We start from the raw sequence: 15,847 nt of genomic DNA, 5'->3' as shown, positions 1-15,847 counted from the left end.
ATAGAGACTCCCTTTGTCAACATGCCCATCCTTTTGTCCTGAATCGCTCTTTTCAATATTTTAAGGTCTCATAGTACATATCTTGTCACGCTGATGTTCTCCGTGAGTCAGATATTCAATTAAAATTATTCCTTTATGGTTCCAAAACACGAATGCTATGTTTTTTGGCTAAATTGTTGGTTTCTAATTGACTGACTTGAGACTGTTTTTTGATTTGTGGCATATGGTCTCCGTGCGAGGATATCGGAATGAAAACTTGCCCCTTTATGTCAATATTGGTATAAAACCCAATGTCCAGCAATTATGCATGGCTGTTTTCTATCGATGGTACTATGCTTTGTTGAAATCTGACTATTATTTGGACCAGTTCCAACAAAATCTGAGGTGAATAGCATGAAACTACATCACTATATCCATACTACTTCCTACAATCTGAAATACCTGTTCAAACGGACAAGCAGCCTTCTCAGCAATAGCAACACTACCTCAAGCTAGTTTTTATGAAGGTGGCACCAATGCTTATGACTCTAAAATCCGGACGACTGAACGAAACTTTTCTGATTTGGGTGGCAAGTCACTGAAACATTACTGGTAATGATGGGGCTGCCAAATTGGCCTGGCAAAGGTCTGACTTCACAATGCGGGACCAAAGCCAATATTTATCGTTATGCGATCTGTCAAGTCTGTTCCGTAAGATATAGTTGCAAGCGCTCATGCAGCTGGATCGTACATTTTGAAAGTCAACTGGCAGGCGAAAACCTTTGTGAAAGAAAGGTACCTTCGTTGTCCCTTACAAAAAAAAACGGTCGTGAAAAACCTAGTAAAGCAACATAACAAGGGGACATAGCTTCTTAAAGCTTCGGCTATATGTAGCTAATGGGAGGATGTGAAAAAAAATGGCCTTGAATTTCACATGCAGCTGCCCAAACTCCTTCGACTATTACTCCTATGGAAAGACTCACTTCACCTACTCTCCTGAGCTGCGATTACCCCATTTTCTTACTAACCAAACCTATATGTCTTATTTGAGGAGAAAACAAGAACAAAACTTCAAAAGAATTCGTAGCAGGTCAAACGAAGATGACAGAATACATATTGACGAAGCAGAAGGACATCACGAGAGAAGCTGAAACCTTTGAGAAGAATTACAAAAGAGATGGAGCCAGAAGACTCCTAGCGAAAAGGCTTCAAAAGCTCAAAGATTTGGTGGCAAATTTTCGGAGTAATCATCGGAAGCTGTTAGGCATGCTAAAGGCGGATGATCCATACTTTAGTATACAGGAGGATATAGATGCGAAATTTGGAGCATTGAGCGTCCTAATTGAGAGAAATTTGGCCAAAATTAAAACAAGTCGGAATACCGGAAGCTCGCGCTTCGGGTATAAAGGTTTTGTGTTCATCTTATGTAAGAGACGCACATATCTCTGTCCGTATATAGCTACAAATCCAACATAATCCATCATATTTTTCCAAACTACGAGACATACGTACATATTAGAGCCATAGATATCACGCTCACCCTAAACAGACAAACTGCCTATTACCTGCTGTACACATATATGCACGTATCTAAATTTATCGTACCCATATTTCCGATTTACGTCTTATTCTATCTGAATTAGGCACTACCCGCAAAGTTCATTAGCACGCATATATTATATACCTACATACACACATGTCTGGTTGACAAATAACTAAAAAACTAAAACAAAATAATTGTCTGCGACCCAATTCATAAGAATTCATTTCGTTGTGGTATTGACGAATTGATATGTGATGATGACGTCATGCGGGTTGTAGAGTGCACGAAATTCACAAAAAATTGTAAAGTTTCACCCCCAATAACTTTGTTAATAATAGTTGGATTTTCTTCAAACTTGACCAAACTGTGCATTATGTTCTTCATTACACTCATGCCAAATTTTGTATTTCTGGGATGAACATAAGGGGGGGTCCCGGGTAAATTTCTAAAATGTGGAAATGTACTATTATTAACTTTATTTGTGCAGATATCGGAGCCGGATATATTTTGAGGCCTAGATTTCGTAGAGATGCACCACTGTGATTTTTTCCAGATTTTTCGGTTGGATAGGTTCTGAGAACGAGACCTGTTACACTTTTTGTGGGTCATATTTTCAACCCTTACTCCCCTATGTTTCATCTAATATCAAATATTGAACCAGATTCGAAAAGTACTAATTGAGACCTTTCATTTGACACCCTACTTGGCTACATTCTGTGAAAAAAAAATTTGCACCCTCCATTCACATGTACGGAGAGCCCCCCCTTAAACTTAACGCAAGATGGCGCCACTTACTGCATGTAAAGGGATCACCAGATTACATACTCTCACCAATTTTCGTGACAATCGGTCTAGCCGTTTCCGAATAAATCGGGTGTGACAGACAGACGGACAGACAGACAGACAGACAGACAGACAGACAGACAGACAGACAGACAGACAGACAGACGGACAGACAGACACCGTCACCATTCTAATAAGGTTTTGTTTCACACAAAACCTTAAAAAAAAGCGTCAGAAGGAGGGTCTTCTGGCACGTCCGCTGTCAACATTGAAGATCGAGCGGCATCCACTACTCCACCTGAGTTGCCAAAACTGCCGGCGACTCAAATTCCTTTCTTTGCTGGCCTTAGTAACGAATGGAGTCAATTCATATACGATTTTAAAGCCGTGATAGGTAATAACCACTTAATAGGAGATATACAGAAGCTGCAGTATTTGTTGGATTACCTGCATGGGGAAACAAAAGAAGCCGCAGCGCACCTACAGCTATCCAGCATTAACTGCCAGTCGGCACTTCTCATTCTTGAGGAACGTTTTGCCGACAACCGTCAGGCTGTGAACGAGTACTTGAATGCGATAATTGACGTCAAAAGGATGAGTGAAAATACACTGCGAAATAGCCTAGCCGGATTAGCTCAAGTGGTAGTCCAAATAGTCATGCGGAAAATGGATAGCGAGACTGTCCGCCTTTTTGAAGAGTTCATTCAAAGTAGTCAGATGCTACCTTTCGCCGACAAGTTTGTGAATTCCTTCTAAAAAGATACAAACTGCTTTTGATGATGAAGCTCAGTCATCGTCTGCTCAACCTATGAAATACAAAAAAAATCTAAGGAATTAGACCCCTGAACTACCAAATACCACTCGGACAAGATTGATAAAGGTCCTATCATTTGATAAAAAAAGTAAGAAATATGTGTATATCCTACACCACTCAGAATCAGGTTCGAAAGAGAGGAAGTAGGGCGCAGGGATAAATTCCAGAAGGTGTACTAGTGAGCCATGATGTTAGTAGTGATTCTGGTGATCTGACTGGTTAAACCAAATATTTGTGCTTTGGTTATGAAGAAGAATATTGAGTGCTCATTATAAACCCAAGACATGCTATTCATTTAATGGACCTCTGTTCCTTTTCCATTTAAAATAACGAAATACCTTGAAACAAGGAGACAACATCCAAAAAGCCAGCCTTTTCTTCAACTTAGGCAAAGAATATTAAACTTCATCCAGATTTTGGGGGAATGCACCTTCAGCGATGTCAACAGTTAACAATCTGAAGACGCCGTAGCGGGAAACGGGAGAGGGTTGTTTAAAACATCCTATCCAAACAAGTCCAGGAGTTGCTTTGTGGCGTCGGCCGTTCAAGCTCTGTCATTTTGGTGCACCAGAAAGATCCCCTATGTCAACATCAAATCATCATATCGCCGCGCTATAGCGCTATAGGGTCTATAGACCGAAGGCCTAGGAAAGTGTTCTGACAGTAGCCACATGAATTGATAAGTGATAGCGGACAGAGGCTTGGAGCAGGATTTTGATAAACGCACATTCGCCTCGAAATACATACCAGAGAATGCGGTCTTCCCCAGGAAGTCGCTAGCATCATTGACATGCCTGTATACCGAGGTGCAAACTCCGACTTATGGGAGGAAAAAGTCTATATAAACTCGTATCAAATGGGTGGAGCTGGCTTACCCCCAAAAGTTAATTTCAATATTGAAAAAGTTCAGGATGAACAAACAACCACACATTACGTGCCAGTAAAGCAATACCTGAGAATACAATGGGCGTCTATCATATTTTCGTAGACTTCATACAAGAATAGCGGTATGTGAAAAACGAGAAGAGAGCTAATTTCTCATTAATTTGCTTCTCTTGCAAAATAACGGAAGCCTCATTAATTTCGGTGCTCCCTATTTGTCATTAAAAATCGGAATTACTAGTTATATATAAACAGAGTTGCACCAAAATTTAGAAGTTTCTTGTTGGGCTTGAGGAAGCAATAAAGCGAATGAAATCGGGGAAAACCGCAGTACCTGACCATATCGCATCTGAGCTCTGTAAAACGAAGGGCTGGGACCCGACAGTGTGGCTCAGAGAATTTTTTAATCGGGTTATTGCGGAAGTTTGAACACCATCTGACCACAGTTCTAATAAAAAGGAAAAAAAAGGCAGTCCAGCATTCGGCTACTTTCCCTTACCATAAAGGTTTTTGAACGCATTCTTGACAACCGTATTCAGGAAATCGTTGAAACAACCGTGAATCAGTTCGGATTTGTCAAGAACTGCGGAACTACTGACAAAATACAACGCGCAGCGGTTACTCATGGAGAAACACCGTGAGAAGCATCGCCCTCTTTACATTGCATTTTTGGATCTGGAGAAAGCGTTTGACAGTGTGCCACACGAACTCATCTGATATGTTCTGTGGCAACACTTAGTGCCAGAAGAACTGGTGCGCTGGATTCAACTGCTCTACCACGCTCCGCAAAGTAAAGTTCGAAATGTGGCGAGTGTATAAAAACCACTTTATGTCTCTGTTGGTGTTTATCAAGGAAGCACCCTCTCACCCTTCCTCTTTGTTCTTGTTATGGGTAGCGCCACACGGGACATCCGACGTTCAGCACTCTATACACTGCTTTATGCGGATGATGTTTTCCTAGCGTCCAACACCACAAATGATTTCGAGCTGATCGATCCCCATGAAACAGGCACAATCATTGTCAGCGGCAGTGATCTGCCCAGAACTGAGCGATTTAAATCTTCTTCTTCTTTTTCTTCAGCCTTTGTCCCGTTCACAAGCGGGGTCGGCTCGTCGTGATCGGCTTCGCCATTTGGCTCTATCGAATGCCTGATCTGGGTGCAATCTCGAGGCTTTCAGATCCCAATCCAGCGTATCAAGCCACCGTTGCTTAGGTCTGCCTTTTGGTCGTTTACCATCAACTTCGATGTTCAGACCAATCTTGGCAAGCGAATTCTCGTTTGCACGAATTGCATGACCATACCATCGAAGACGCCTCTCTCGCAACTTTTCCACGATCGGTGCAACCCCATAACGATCGCGGATATCCTCATTTCGCATGTGATCTAAATGTGTGACGCCACTAGTCCAACGTAGCATCTTCGTCTCCATTACCGCAAGACGCCGTTCATTGTCTTTTATGGTCGGCCAACACTCAGAACCATAGAGAACGACTGGACGGACGACATTGCGGTAAATTTTAGATTTGAGAGGTTCGTTGATATGTCGATCACAAAGGACACCAGTTGTGGAACGCCACTTCATCCAGGTTGCGTTAATGCGTGAAGCAATTTCATAACACAGTTCTCCATTGGCTGATAGCGTTGACCCGAGGTATTTAAATCGCTCAGTTCTGGGCAGATTACGCAAATATACAACAAAAATAAGTTAGAAATATGCAGATTTTACTACACAGTATCAGACTGAAAGTGAAGGGCAGGGATATATTCTAGAAGGTATGGAATGCAGGTGAGCAGCTCCATTGCTGGCAATTCTAACGAACTGACTAGTTGAAGAATAGAGCTATGTTTTTGTTGTGAAGAGAAATGTTAAGTCTTCCTTTCTATCCTAGGAGTAGTTGAGCTCTTTGATGAAGGAATAGCTGGGTCCCCGAAAAACGGTATTTCTGTTATTTTACTAACATCCTTCAAATTTCAGTTATTATATCAGGACACCAAACTAGGGTCTACTTGAATGTTTGATGGTGGACGACCCAGGTATATTTATAGCGGCTTTTAAGTATGCAAATCATACCTTCCAATGATTATCAAGAGCAGCTGGACAAACAATTTGGAACCTGGGTGGTTCAGATCAGGTTTTTTAAAACACCGTTTTGGGGTAGTCAATAGGTACAAAATTATGCTATTATTATAGCAACCCAAGGACAGCAATTTATCTGATTCTTTGATTTACGGACGCACAAGATTTACAAAAGTGCCAGTTCCACGTAAAAGCCAGAAGTGAACAAATGTTAGTGTTTTTCTGTTGAGGATGCTAGGAGTCCTGAGTCTGCATCTACTCGATGACGGACCGGACCCCTTGGGAAGCAACTGTGAGTGATTTGGGTGAAAACAAAGTTTTTAAACGCTTGATTTCTAAATCTATGGTATATTAGCCAACAGAACAAAAAGGCGGACCCTATAAAAGACGAATTTTGTAGTTGACTTCAAAATTGGCCTAGATGATTGATGAGATGCTTCTCAATCGGCCACCAAATTTTCATTGAACAATAATAATAATAACGAACAAGACATGATGACAGCACAGGCCTAGACCGGACCGTTTGTTGCGCCGTTGATGATGATGATAGTTCACTTGGTACATTTCCGTAGAGTGGGAGGAACTTTAAGACCATTTAAGTCCAACATAGTTAGGGTTATTCCTGTCCGAGCGAGATATCAAGGGAGCAAATCAGGTTTCCCTTCAACAACTTACTTTGATGTTGAAAAGTTTCATGTTGCAAAAACCACCCTGCGTTATGTGCTAGGAAAACACGTTCTAGCGAGAGTTTGGACCAGGGGGGTCTATCAGATCTGCGACTTCAAAAATACAACAGCATTAATCGTGTAGTAATGAACAGAATACGGTTTGAGTTTGAAGTCAAGTTGGTCATACTTAGAATGACAATAAGCCAATCATTGACCCAGAAGAAAGTACAACTCCGATTCAAAAGGTGTCCAACTTCATCCTGGTGAACGTATTGCAGAAAACGCTGGATGATCTTAGAGGCGCCCTACTCAACCAAATAGATAGGCCTATGTAGGCAATATGAATACTATGCTATGACAAAGAAGCTTCGATGAAATTAAACGAGGCAGGGAGAGCTGCTGTCCTGAATATAAGTGAAAATAAAACTAAGGCTCGCTCAGTTTTTTTTTAAATCTCTGACTGACAACAGACGCTATATATATATACACAGAGGTAAAAGCGGATCATGCTCTCGAATAAGTGGCATTAACAGCTAAGAAAATGAAATTGGTGATATAAAAAACATTGATTCCGCCTATTTTGTGTTATAACTACGAGACGTGGTCTATGAAACAAAATGGGACCAAGGGAGTCATCACCTTTGATCAGCGAGTTCTCAGACGAATGTAGGGCGCAGTAAGGAAGAATGACAGATGGTGGGCAAAATATAGTGTGGAGTTATATACTATGTATGACGAATTGGAGTCCTTTATTTTTTCTTTGTTCAGAAAACTATAATGGGCCAGTCACTTGGAACGTACTGGTGAGCTGAGGATTTCCTCATACAAGTAGGCGACGACCACCTGGAAAACCACGATATATAGACCAAAGGATTCGATTGACAGGCCCAGTCAATATCTGATATTTTTTAAGGTCTTGTGTTTACACGATTCAAGATCTGTCTGTCGGTTACACTCGATTTACTCGAAAACGGCTGAATAAATTGTCAAGAAATTCGGTAAAAAGGTGTGGTCCCAGTGGGGCCATTTTGCGTTGAGTTTGAGGGGGGCTGTCTATGCTGCCCAAAGAGAGGTGTACATTTTTTTTCACACAATATGGTCATGTGGGGTATCAAATGAAAGGGCTCGATTTCCGAAAATGATCCTGTTTCTAATATTAGATAAAAGATAGAGGAGTGAGGGCTCAAAATGTGTGATCAAAAAGTGAAGCCGGTCTCGTCCTTACAACTTATCCAACTGAAAAATCTGAAAAAAAATCATAGTGCTGCATCTCTATGAGATCAGACCAAACGGAAATAGATCCTTCGGGGGACCACAGGTAAAAATCAGTCTGTAGTTCCAGAGGAGAGAAGAAAGCGAAAAATAGATCCTCGACGATAACGAAATTGCCGGAAACAGTGGCTGGATTGGAGTGATCCTGGAACTTAAACACAGTCAAATCGAAACTTTACCAAAAGAATTGATGCGGGGAACTTCATGGTTGTCAAACCATTATTGTCAGTAATTTTTATCTGGAACTCGACAAAGTAGCGCCGAATTTCGGCAGACAGCATCAGACTTTATATGCCGCAAATGACGTCCTAAGCCCGTTTGAGAGAGGAGGAGAGAAAAGTTGACAATAAAAATCATTTACACTTTTGGAGCGATCTTCGTTTTTCTTTTCTCCTGAGCGATTTAAAAAAAAAGAAAAAACGTAGTAAAAAATTTCGCATAACGTAAGAACTATCTAAGGACAATTCCCATAAATTAGACTATCTCCTTTTGTTTGGGGGCGTTTCATTTGAATCGTCGCTTCTCTTGGTCGTACAATTGCTCCCGGTGGAGGTTGATGAGTATTTGAAAAAGAAACGAATGTACCCTCAAAGCCTTTCCCAAGATTTGAATACGTGGTTCGAAGTAATTCTTCTATAATAAGAAAAGCACGATGCTGGCGTCATGGTAGTAGTTGATCTGTGTCTTTCCCATGGCATTAGCCTTCAATTCTGAAGAGATAAATTCGAATTCTGGGGGTGTACGGTATGTCGATGGTATGACATAGTATGTATCTAGTATGCCATCAATCGAAGTTCCTTATTCTTCAATGAAAATAGGAATTTTATATCATTTAGCTACATATGACCGGAGTTGCACTAAAGTTTTCGTTTTTTGTTGGGCATGATTTTCAAATTTCCGAAATAATGGGAACTCATTTAGAGCCAATATAGGATTCCTACAATAATTGATTTTTACGAGAAAATTGGGAGTAAAGGGAGTGAACGATGGAAAGAAGCTATTTTGAAGGGAAGATTTTCTTTAAGGAGAAATGGGGTCAGAGCGCTTCAGCATGTCATTAAGGTACAAGGGCGGTTGCAATCTAGGTATGCATGAAAAGTAGCTCCCTAGACTTGACATAAAAGGACTTTATTTTGCCTGTATTAAGGTTCAAATAAAGATATCACAAGTTTAAATGAAAATTTGCCTAAAATTCTTCCTGGCAAAAAACTGTCTATATTGTGCACGCCCCCATATCCAATGATATAGTGATAATAATAACATAATTGTGCGTTTAGCTACCATTGCTGTCATTGCTCTGTTTATTGCAGTACACACTACACCCATAAAAAGTAAACCCATCGTAAATGTTAAGTATATAATATAACACTTAAATGTCGTGAGAATTTGCTCCTTTTCCTAGCAAAAGTCACGTTGGTCCTTCCTCCTCCATTGCGTTTTCAGTTTGTTTTTTTCGTTTTGGCTCCTTTTTACAGGAAAATAAATGAAATGAAACGAAAAATAATGGGTGGCGAATGTTGCTGTCTGGATGCGAAATGAGTTTTTTAACACACGACCGTATATATATATATGAAAAAAGAAAAATAATAGAAGTGAAGAGAGCAGAGTTATAACAACAGAAGAATTGGCATTGAAAGATAGAATTCTATAGGCGCGACTGAAAGGACATTTTTCATTCTCTATATGCTCCCATATAAACAGTGAAAATGAAAGTTGCAGGAAGATAGCTCCTGGGGCGAAAAGGTGGAATGGTCTGCAGTGTCTAGAAACTTTCCTTTTAAATGGTTGGATAATTGTTCGGGAAACTTGAGTTGAAGATTGTATTTATAGATACTTGGCGGTCTGTGTATGTTGTGGGGCAAATCATTTGTCTTCTGGTCTGAAGTCTTTAAAAATGTAATAATTTATCTTTTAAATAGTGTTGAGAGTATTTTTTGTTTTCACTCGAAAGGGATTTAGGCGCCAGTCAGGATACTAAGTGTCATGTGTGATGGACTATGCAGAAAAAAAAATGGATTTCATGCCAAATCTTTATCTTAATTCAATTCATCTGAGTGTTCACTTCATCCTAACTCCAAAATCCCCGTCACGTCCTCGTCAATCACTACATCCATATATCATAAAATTCCTTCATATTCCACTTAAATCACAGTCAAAATACTCCACCCCCATATTCAACCCCGTCATCTTCACAACCACTCCTGAAAATCAAAAATTTCCTTGAAAACTCCTGAAATAAAATTCTGCAATAATAGAAAAGAGGACATATGACACCAACCCATTAGCTGTGAAAGGAGTTCTGGTATCACGTTGAAAAATCGCACTATCGTCCTCATAGCCGGGTCTAGTGCCATCATCTATTTCGGATAAAGTAGATGCAACATCTGCCGTTGATGTTGCTGCAGCAGCATAACAAAAGGATCCTGAAATGTGTTGTTGATGTACGACGAAGAAAAATGCAACTAATATCTGAATCCTTATCAAAGGATCCTTGCATTTCATCATATTGTTGTTGTTACTATCGATGGCCTTGAATTTTTATCCGATTTTGGATTGGAATCAGAGATGTGGATATTATTCAAATTTGGTAAGAAACGGATGGTTTGATTACGACGATTATCTATTCGTCAAGGAACTTTGCATTTGGCTTTTTACATGATTAGATTTCGAACACACTTTCCTATCGCACTAGAATGCAACACTTGCATTGATTTCATTTGCACTGGAATTTCCCCGAAATTTTCCTTCTCAACTATCCAAGGTCGGGTTAAATCACTTTGGAAACAACACTGCAAACTTTTATCTTTCACTTTGTTGACAGAGATTTAATATTATTTCATTTCGATTAATTCAAACCACACCGGCAACGAGCTTTTTTTTGTCATCCCCCGGGACGATATTACATGCATAACAATTTCGCGGAATACCGCATCCGATTTAGACCCGTCTCTATCCGGTAATTAAATTTCAGGAAGTTTACAAACAAATCGAACACTGATACGACAATTTAATTTTGGTAAAGAATAAAAACCACACCAAAGGACATTTTCGACGTTTCGGATGTTGTTGTCGTCGCGTTTATTATATATTTTCCAATCTATGGTTCTATAGTGATACTTGGCCGAGTGAACGCTTGATATGAAACAGAGGAACAGTGTCAGCAACACAGTAGGTATACAAACACAAGGGTAGTTTACTTTCAAGATAAAACTGATGTATCTGAGATTCGTTGTAAGCAAATAGTAGAAGATGCAATGTGATACTACTTTCAGATGCTCCGTGCAAGGCTCTACATGGCCAGACGACTCCGTTTTCAGTCTACAACAAAGTTTAAAATACACTCTAAGCCCTTGCCACGCTTGGGGCTGAAATCAACACAAAATTCTAGTGGAAATTCTCTCGATTTTTCCGGGGCTACTATTTGCTTACTTCCGAACGTTGTTGCCACTCCGAGTACGGTCTCTCTATTTGACTTGGACTTCCGTTGATGCTGCCAGGAATGTGGTAGAATTGCTGGTGTCCTTTTTATGAGTACATATTCAAACTGTCGGCGAACCCCTCAATGTTTGGCTGTGTACACTAGTGTATATTGTGAGAGGGTGTTTGTACAGTAGCTCACTCATGGCGGTAGAAATATGTGCAGGTATGTGTTAGAGGGAATCCTTGTTTCGTTTCAGCGTTCCTTGGCAGTTTGGTTTGAATGCGGTTCGTACGTCTGTGTTGATTACTGTTGATAAGGACAAAGTGCGCATGTATGGTTTCTGTGCTACAGTGGATAAGAGGAACCGTCAGATTGTAGATTGTACACTGGTACTCGTAAATAAGTTTCTAGGGGTAAGTTATTCAGGAAGGAAGAATCAAAACTCTACCCCCTGGGGAGCCTCCTGACTTCTGAGACCATGGTCGCCGTGGGAAAGCAAGAAGAGCAGAATTCAGTGTACTCAGTCCTCCGGAGACAGCCCGTAACATTTACGAAGAATAGCAACTCCCCCGGTCTACAGCCAGAAATTTCTTTTAGGTCATAAAAAAACTGCTTATCTAGTATCGGCAACCTGACCTAAGCTGAAGCTGGGCACCCGCAAAGGAACTGCCTGAGGGTATGCCAAGTCTGGCGGCACGATCTCAGTGAAAACTTTGAAAGCATGTACGTTTTTTTGCACCAAATACTTGCATACTTAGTACAGGATGTGAGCTTTCACTATCGGAAGTCAGCGACTTTCCTTTTATATTAAAGTCACATGTCGGTATTGGGCATTTTGCCCTTTGCTTTCCCCGCTGCTCCTAACCTTAACTATACCTTGAATATTAGTTCCCCTCAGAGTTCATTCTAAGGCATATAGATAAGAAATAGATACTAGAAACTAGATGGCCAAAATGGCAGTAAATAGGTGAGAAAACAAAAAATGGACTCCCCCCCCCCCCCCCCCCATCGCTGACACGTTTTACAATGGCATACATGAGTCCACTCGAACCACCTGTCATTAAAGGTGACTAAAAGAGGTAGAGTTTTGTGGGCTAGGTAACTCTCTCCATTGCCACCGAAACGTCAACAAGTCCTCGGATATAGACAGACCTCACGGCTAAGGCATTTGGCTATCGAAAATGGACTATGATTGAGTTCTGGAATGTGCGAACGCTCCTCGAGAACGGCATCGAGCGAATGATCGCTTTCTCTAATTCGATCGAGAATTCTAACGATATAAGTTGAACATTCTGCACCTAGGCAGGCGGAACTTTGAAGAGTAATTATGTACTTGGCTTTGACGGTTTCGATGGCAGGGCAGAGGTGATCGAAACCGTCAAAGCCAAATACATAATTTTTGAAAGTATTTAGCTTTCTTCCATGTCCGTGTCGGAGTAGTCCGTGCACTTAACAGAAGGAGTAAATTGCTTCTCGAACAAGTGCTGCCCACCATTAAATGGATGGCAGGCTCAGGACAACTAATTCCCAAACAAAATTGTTATTTGGAGAGTATTTCTCTCCGTCTTGCGGCAATGTGATTTTGTACTCCGGGAAGCCGATTGGTGGCTGATTCGAATCTCTTGTTGGGTTGTTTCTGGCGACTACCTTTTTTTTTGGGGTGGGGTAGGTGAATGTATTTACGCACAGAGTGTTGGACTCCCGCAACAGTACGTCGTCGGATTACCAACTAATCACCTCCCCATCGTGAGAGAGCTAGCTTGTAACCATTTGTCGTATTACTTCGAGCTAGTCCCGGAACCCTCCCGCCTTGCGGAGCCTTCAAACCATAGAATTCCCTACCCCAACGGGAGGGGCGGAAGGGATCTGTCAGTTCAAGGAACCCCCCGCCATCCGGCTCATCCACCGGTCGAGCTCTGTCTTCTTTGCAACAAGAAGGACCCGAACGTTATGGGCAACGCGGCTCCATTAGTTAGCGTTCGTTAGCATCTCCTCGACAATGTTGTCTGAAGAGAGATCCCCTGTGTTTAAATAGAGCGGCCCATGAATCCCATCCCACCTTCAACAAGAAAAAAAGATGTGATGGGTGTCGTCCACAACTCCATTGCAAAACACAATCCGGAGATCGTCCCTTTCCAATTTTATGCAGGTAAGACTGAAAACCTCCATGCCCACTTAAGAACTGAGTAAGGAAATGGTTAGTCTCACCACGCTTTCGATTCACCCATGCGCTTAAGTTGCCAATGAGTCGCACAGTCCATCTGCCTATAGTTTAATTTTACGAAGAGAGCTGCTACTCATCTAGGGTACGTTGTGGTTCTTCACGAGGAACCACCTCCCTTGGTTCTTCTCTCTTGTGCTGGTATTGTATATGGCTTGACGATTCTTATCAAGAAGAGCAACGGGGATCACTCCCGCGATCACTACTACGGCCCGTTCAGAGACAGTGCGATATGCAGACGCCACCCGCAAAGCGCCTCGTCCCTGTACTTGCGCGAGACGCTTACGATATACCTCCTTGCCAAGGGCGTGAATCCATACCTCTGCATCGTAAATCAGGACAGACTGCGTTGAACTCATTAGGAGACGTTGCCTACAATACGTAGCACTCCCAATATTTGTCACTAGCCTACTTAACGCTGAAATTCTAGCTGCAGCCTTGTTCGCTGCCGCTCTGATTTGCTCAAAAAAATTCATCTTTGAGTTAAGAGTCAGTCCAAGGTTCTTTACCGCTGTTTTTGACTTGATTACCAACGCGCCGATCGATATGGGACGCAGGATCGGAATTCACTTTTTAATCAGGATGATTACTTGGATTTTTTCCAGTGCAAAGTTGAAACCATAGGCACTCATCCATCCGCTTACCCGTCGCATCAATATACCAAGTCTGCTTTGTGCCTATTCGACAGTGTGTCTAGCAAAAAGTGGCGCAACATCAACTGACCAGGCGCGGCTCTTCTGGCATGTCGAGTTTAAGTAGACTATCATAGGTAGCATTCCAGAGGTCCCAGGATTGATGGATCTCTGCGCTATCCCCGACGTGATCTCCATGCTCCTCTGACCCTCTAGTGTTTCATAGAGCAAGAAGCGATTCCTAAGATAGCCCCTCAATATCCGTTAGAGACAGTTCGGTGGAAAGTATTATTGTCTAGTGTCCCTAGAATGTCTTTCTATCTTACGGAATTAAAGGTGTTTCTGACGTCAAGCGAGGAGCACCACCCGTCGAGTTCGGCGGTTATCTGCCTCCGCTCGACGAATGACATCTACAACTTGCATGACAGCATCAACTGTGGATCTGCCTGCTGTACAACCGAACTGTCGTAAAGCTGAGTCTCCGGAAGCGCGTTTCGCTTCAGCGGGTCTACTTCTGATGAGCTTTTCAACCAATTTTTCAGCAGTGTTAAGCATACAAAGTGGGTGCTATGAAGACGGCAACTCGGGGTCGCCTTTCCCTTTGCTGTTCAGCGCAAGCCTCGCCACCTTCCAACCAGAAGGGAAGCGTTGAATACGCTGAGCAGTAGGTCTGGCCGATATTGGAATAATAGTTTGTATACCTCTGCTGAGATACCATCGGTTCCTGGTGCCTTCTTTCTTTTCATAGACAGTGAACAGTCCTCCCCGCCGACGTCACTATCCCGTACAAGGTGCGCAGGGAATAGTGCCCGTACAATGCGGTCCATCTGCTCAGCCATAAGTGAACAGCGTTTCCGCAGAGGCCCGATTTTTCGGGTTACCAGTTTGTAGTGCTGCTCCTGTTTATAGCGCCGCGGAGTCTCCTTTTGGGTGACCTGTACTCTGTCATTATGATACATACCTCCTCCCGGTTGTTTAGATGTTGTGTTAAGCGGCCGAGTCTGTAGCTCTTCACCGTCCACCAATATATAGAAGGTTTGCCACGTCTTGATGTGCTCCTAGGCGGGGAAGCTCCGCAGGCCGTCATTATCAAGACCATATTTGAATTTATGACAGTGTCAGCTGCAGCGCCGGGGTGACGCGCACCTAGAGTTTGAATCAACCACTTCGAAGGCATTGTATTGATGGTCGCTTGTCGAGAAATCTTCCAGAACTCGCCAGACGTCCGACTGCAACTAGTACCGGTGTTTGAAACTATCAGTCCTGTTCTCGCCGCCATTTCAAGAATTTTTGTCACTCTGGGGTCTGGGTGAGGTATGCCCCATTTAAGTCCCTTGGCATTGAAGTCACCCCCGACCAGGATCCGCCCCTCTAGGCTCAAGATAGCGTCCTCCAGATCATCAAGCCTGCGTCGAAATTCCCGCATCGTCTCATTCGGCGTAAGAGAGACACTGGGAAACGTTATCCCTAAACACCGAATCCAGACAAGGCTGTCCCCTCGGCCTCTGGCAAGAATCCTAAGGAGGGTGCTCTCCCGCACCCAGATGACAGCG

General features: G+C 42.3%; 2 protein-coding genes across 7 annotated transcripts in view; one reads left to right on the top strand and one right to left on the bottom strand.

Moving 5' to 3' along the window:
* LOC119650678 (calcineurin-binding protein cabin-1-like) overlaps nt 1-15,847 on the top strand; it is a 261,076-nt gene that overhangs the window by 202,165 nt on the left and 43,064 nt on the right. The window lies entirely within an intron of this gene.
* LOC119650679 (tyrosine-protein kinase transmembrane receptor Ror) overlaps nt 1-15,847 on the bottom strand; it is a 175,218-nt gene that overhangs the window by 156,137 nt on the left and 3,234 nt on the right. For 2 of the 6 annotated variants that reach the window (XM_038053634.1, XM_038053637.1), the window contains exon 2: nt 10,299-11,152. In XM_038053634.1, coding sequence (XP_037909562.1) covers nt 10,299-10,525 — 227 coding nt within the window. In that variant the 5' untranslated portion in view covers nt 10,526-11,152. Of the gene's footprint in view, nt 1-10,298; nt 11,985-15,847 lie in introns of those variants that run through there. The other 4 variants (XM_038053635.1, XM_038053636.1, XM_038053633.1 and 1 more) reach the window with 4 other exon arrangements.

Source organism: Hermetia illucens, chromosome 3, assembly GCF_905115235.1.
Source record: "Hermetia illucens chromosome 3, iHerIll2.2.curated.20191125, whole genome shotgun sequence".
Classification (NCBI taxonomy): Eukaryota; Metazoa; Arthropoda; class Insecta; order Diptera; family Stratiomyidae; genus Hermetia; species Hermetia illucens.
Note: the sequence above shows the minus strand (reverse complement) of the source record. Positions and strands in the feature narration are given on the sequence as shown.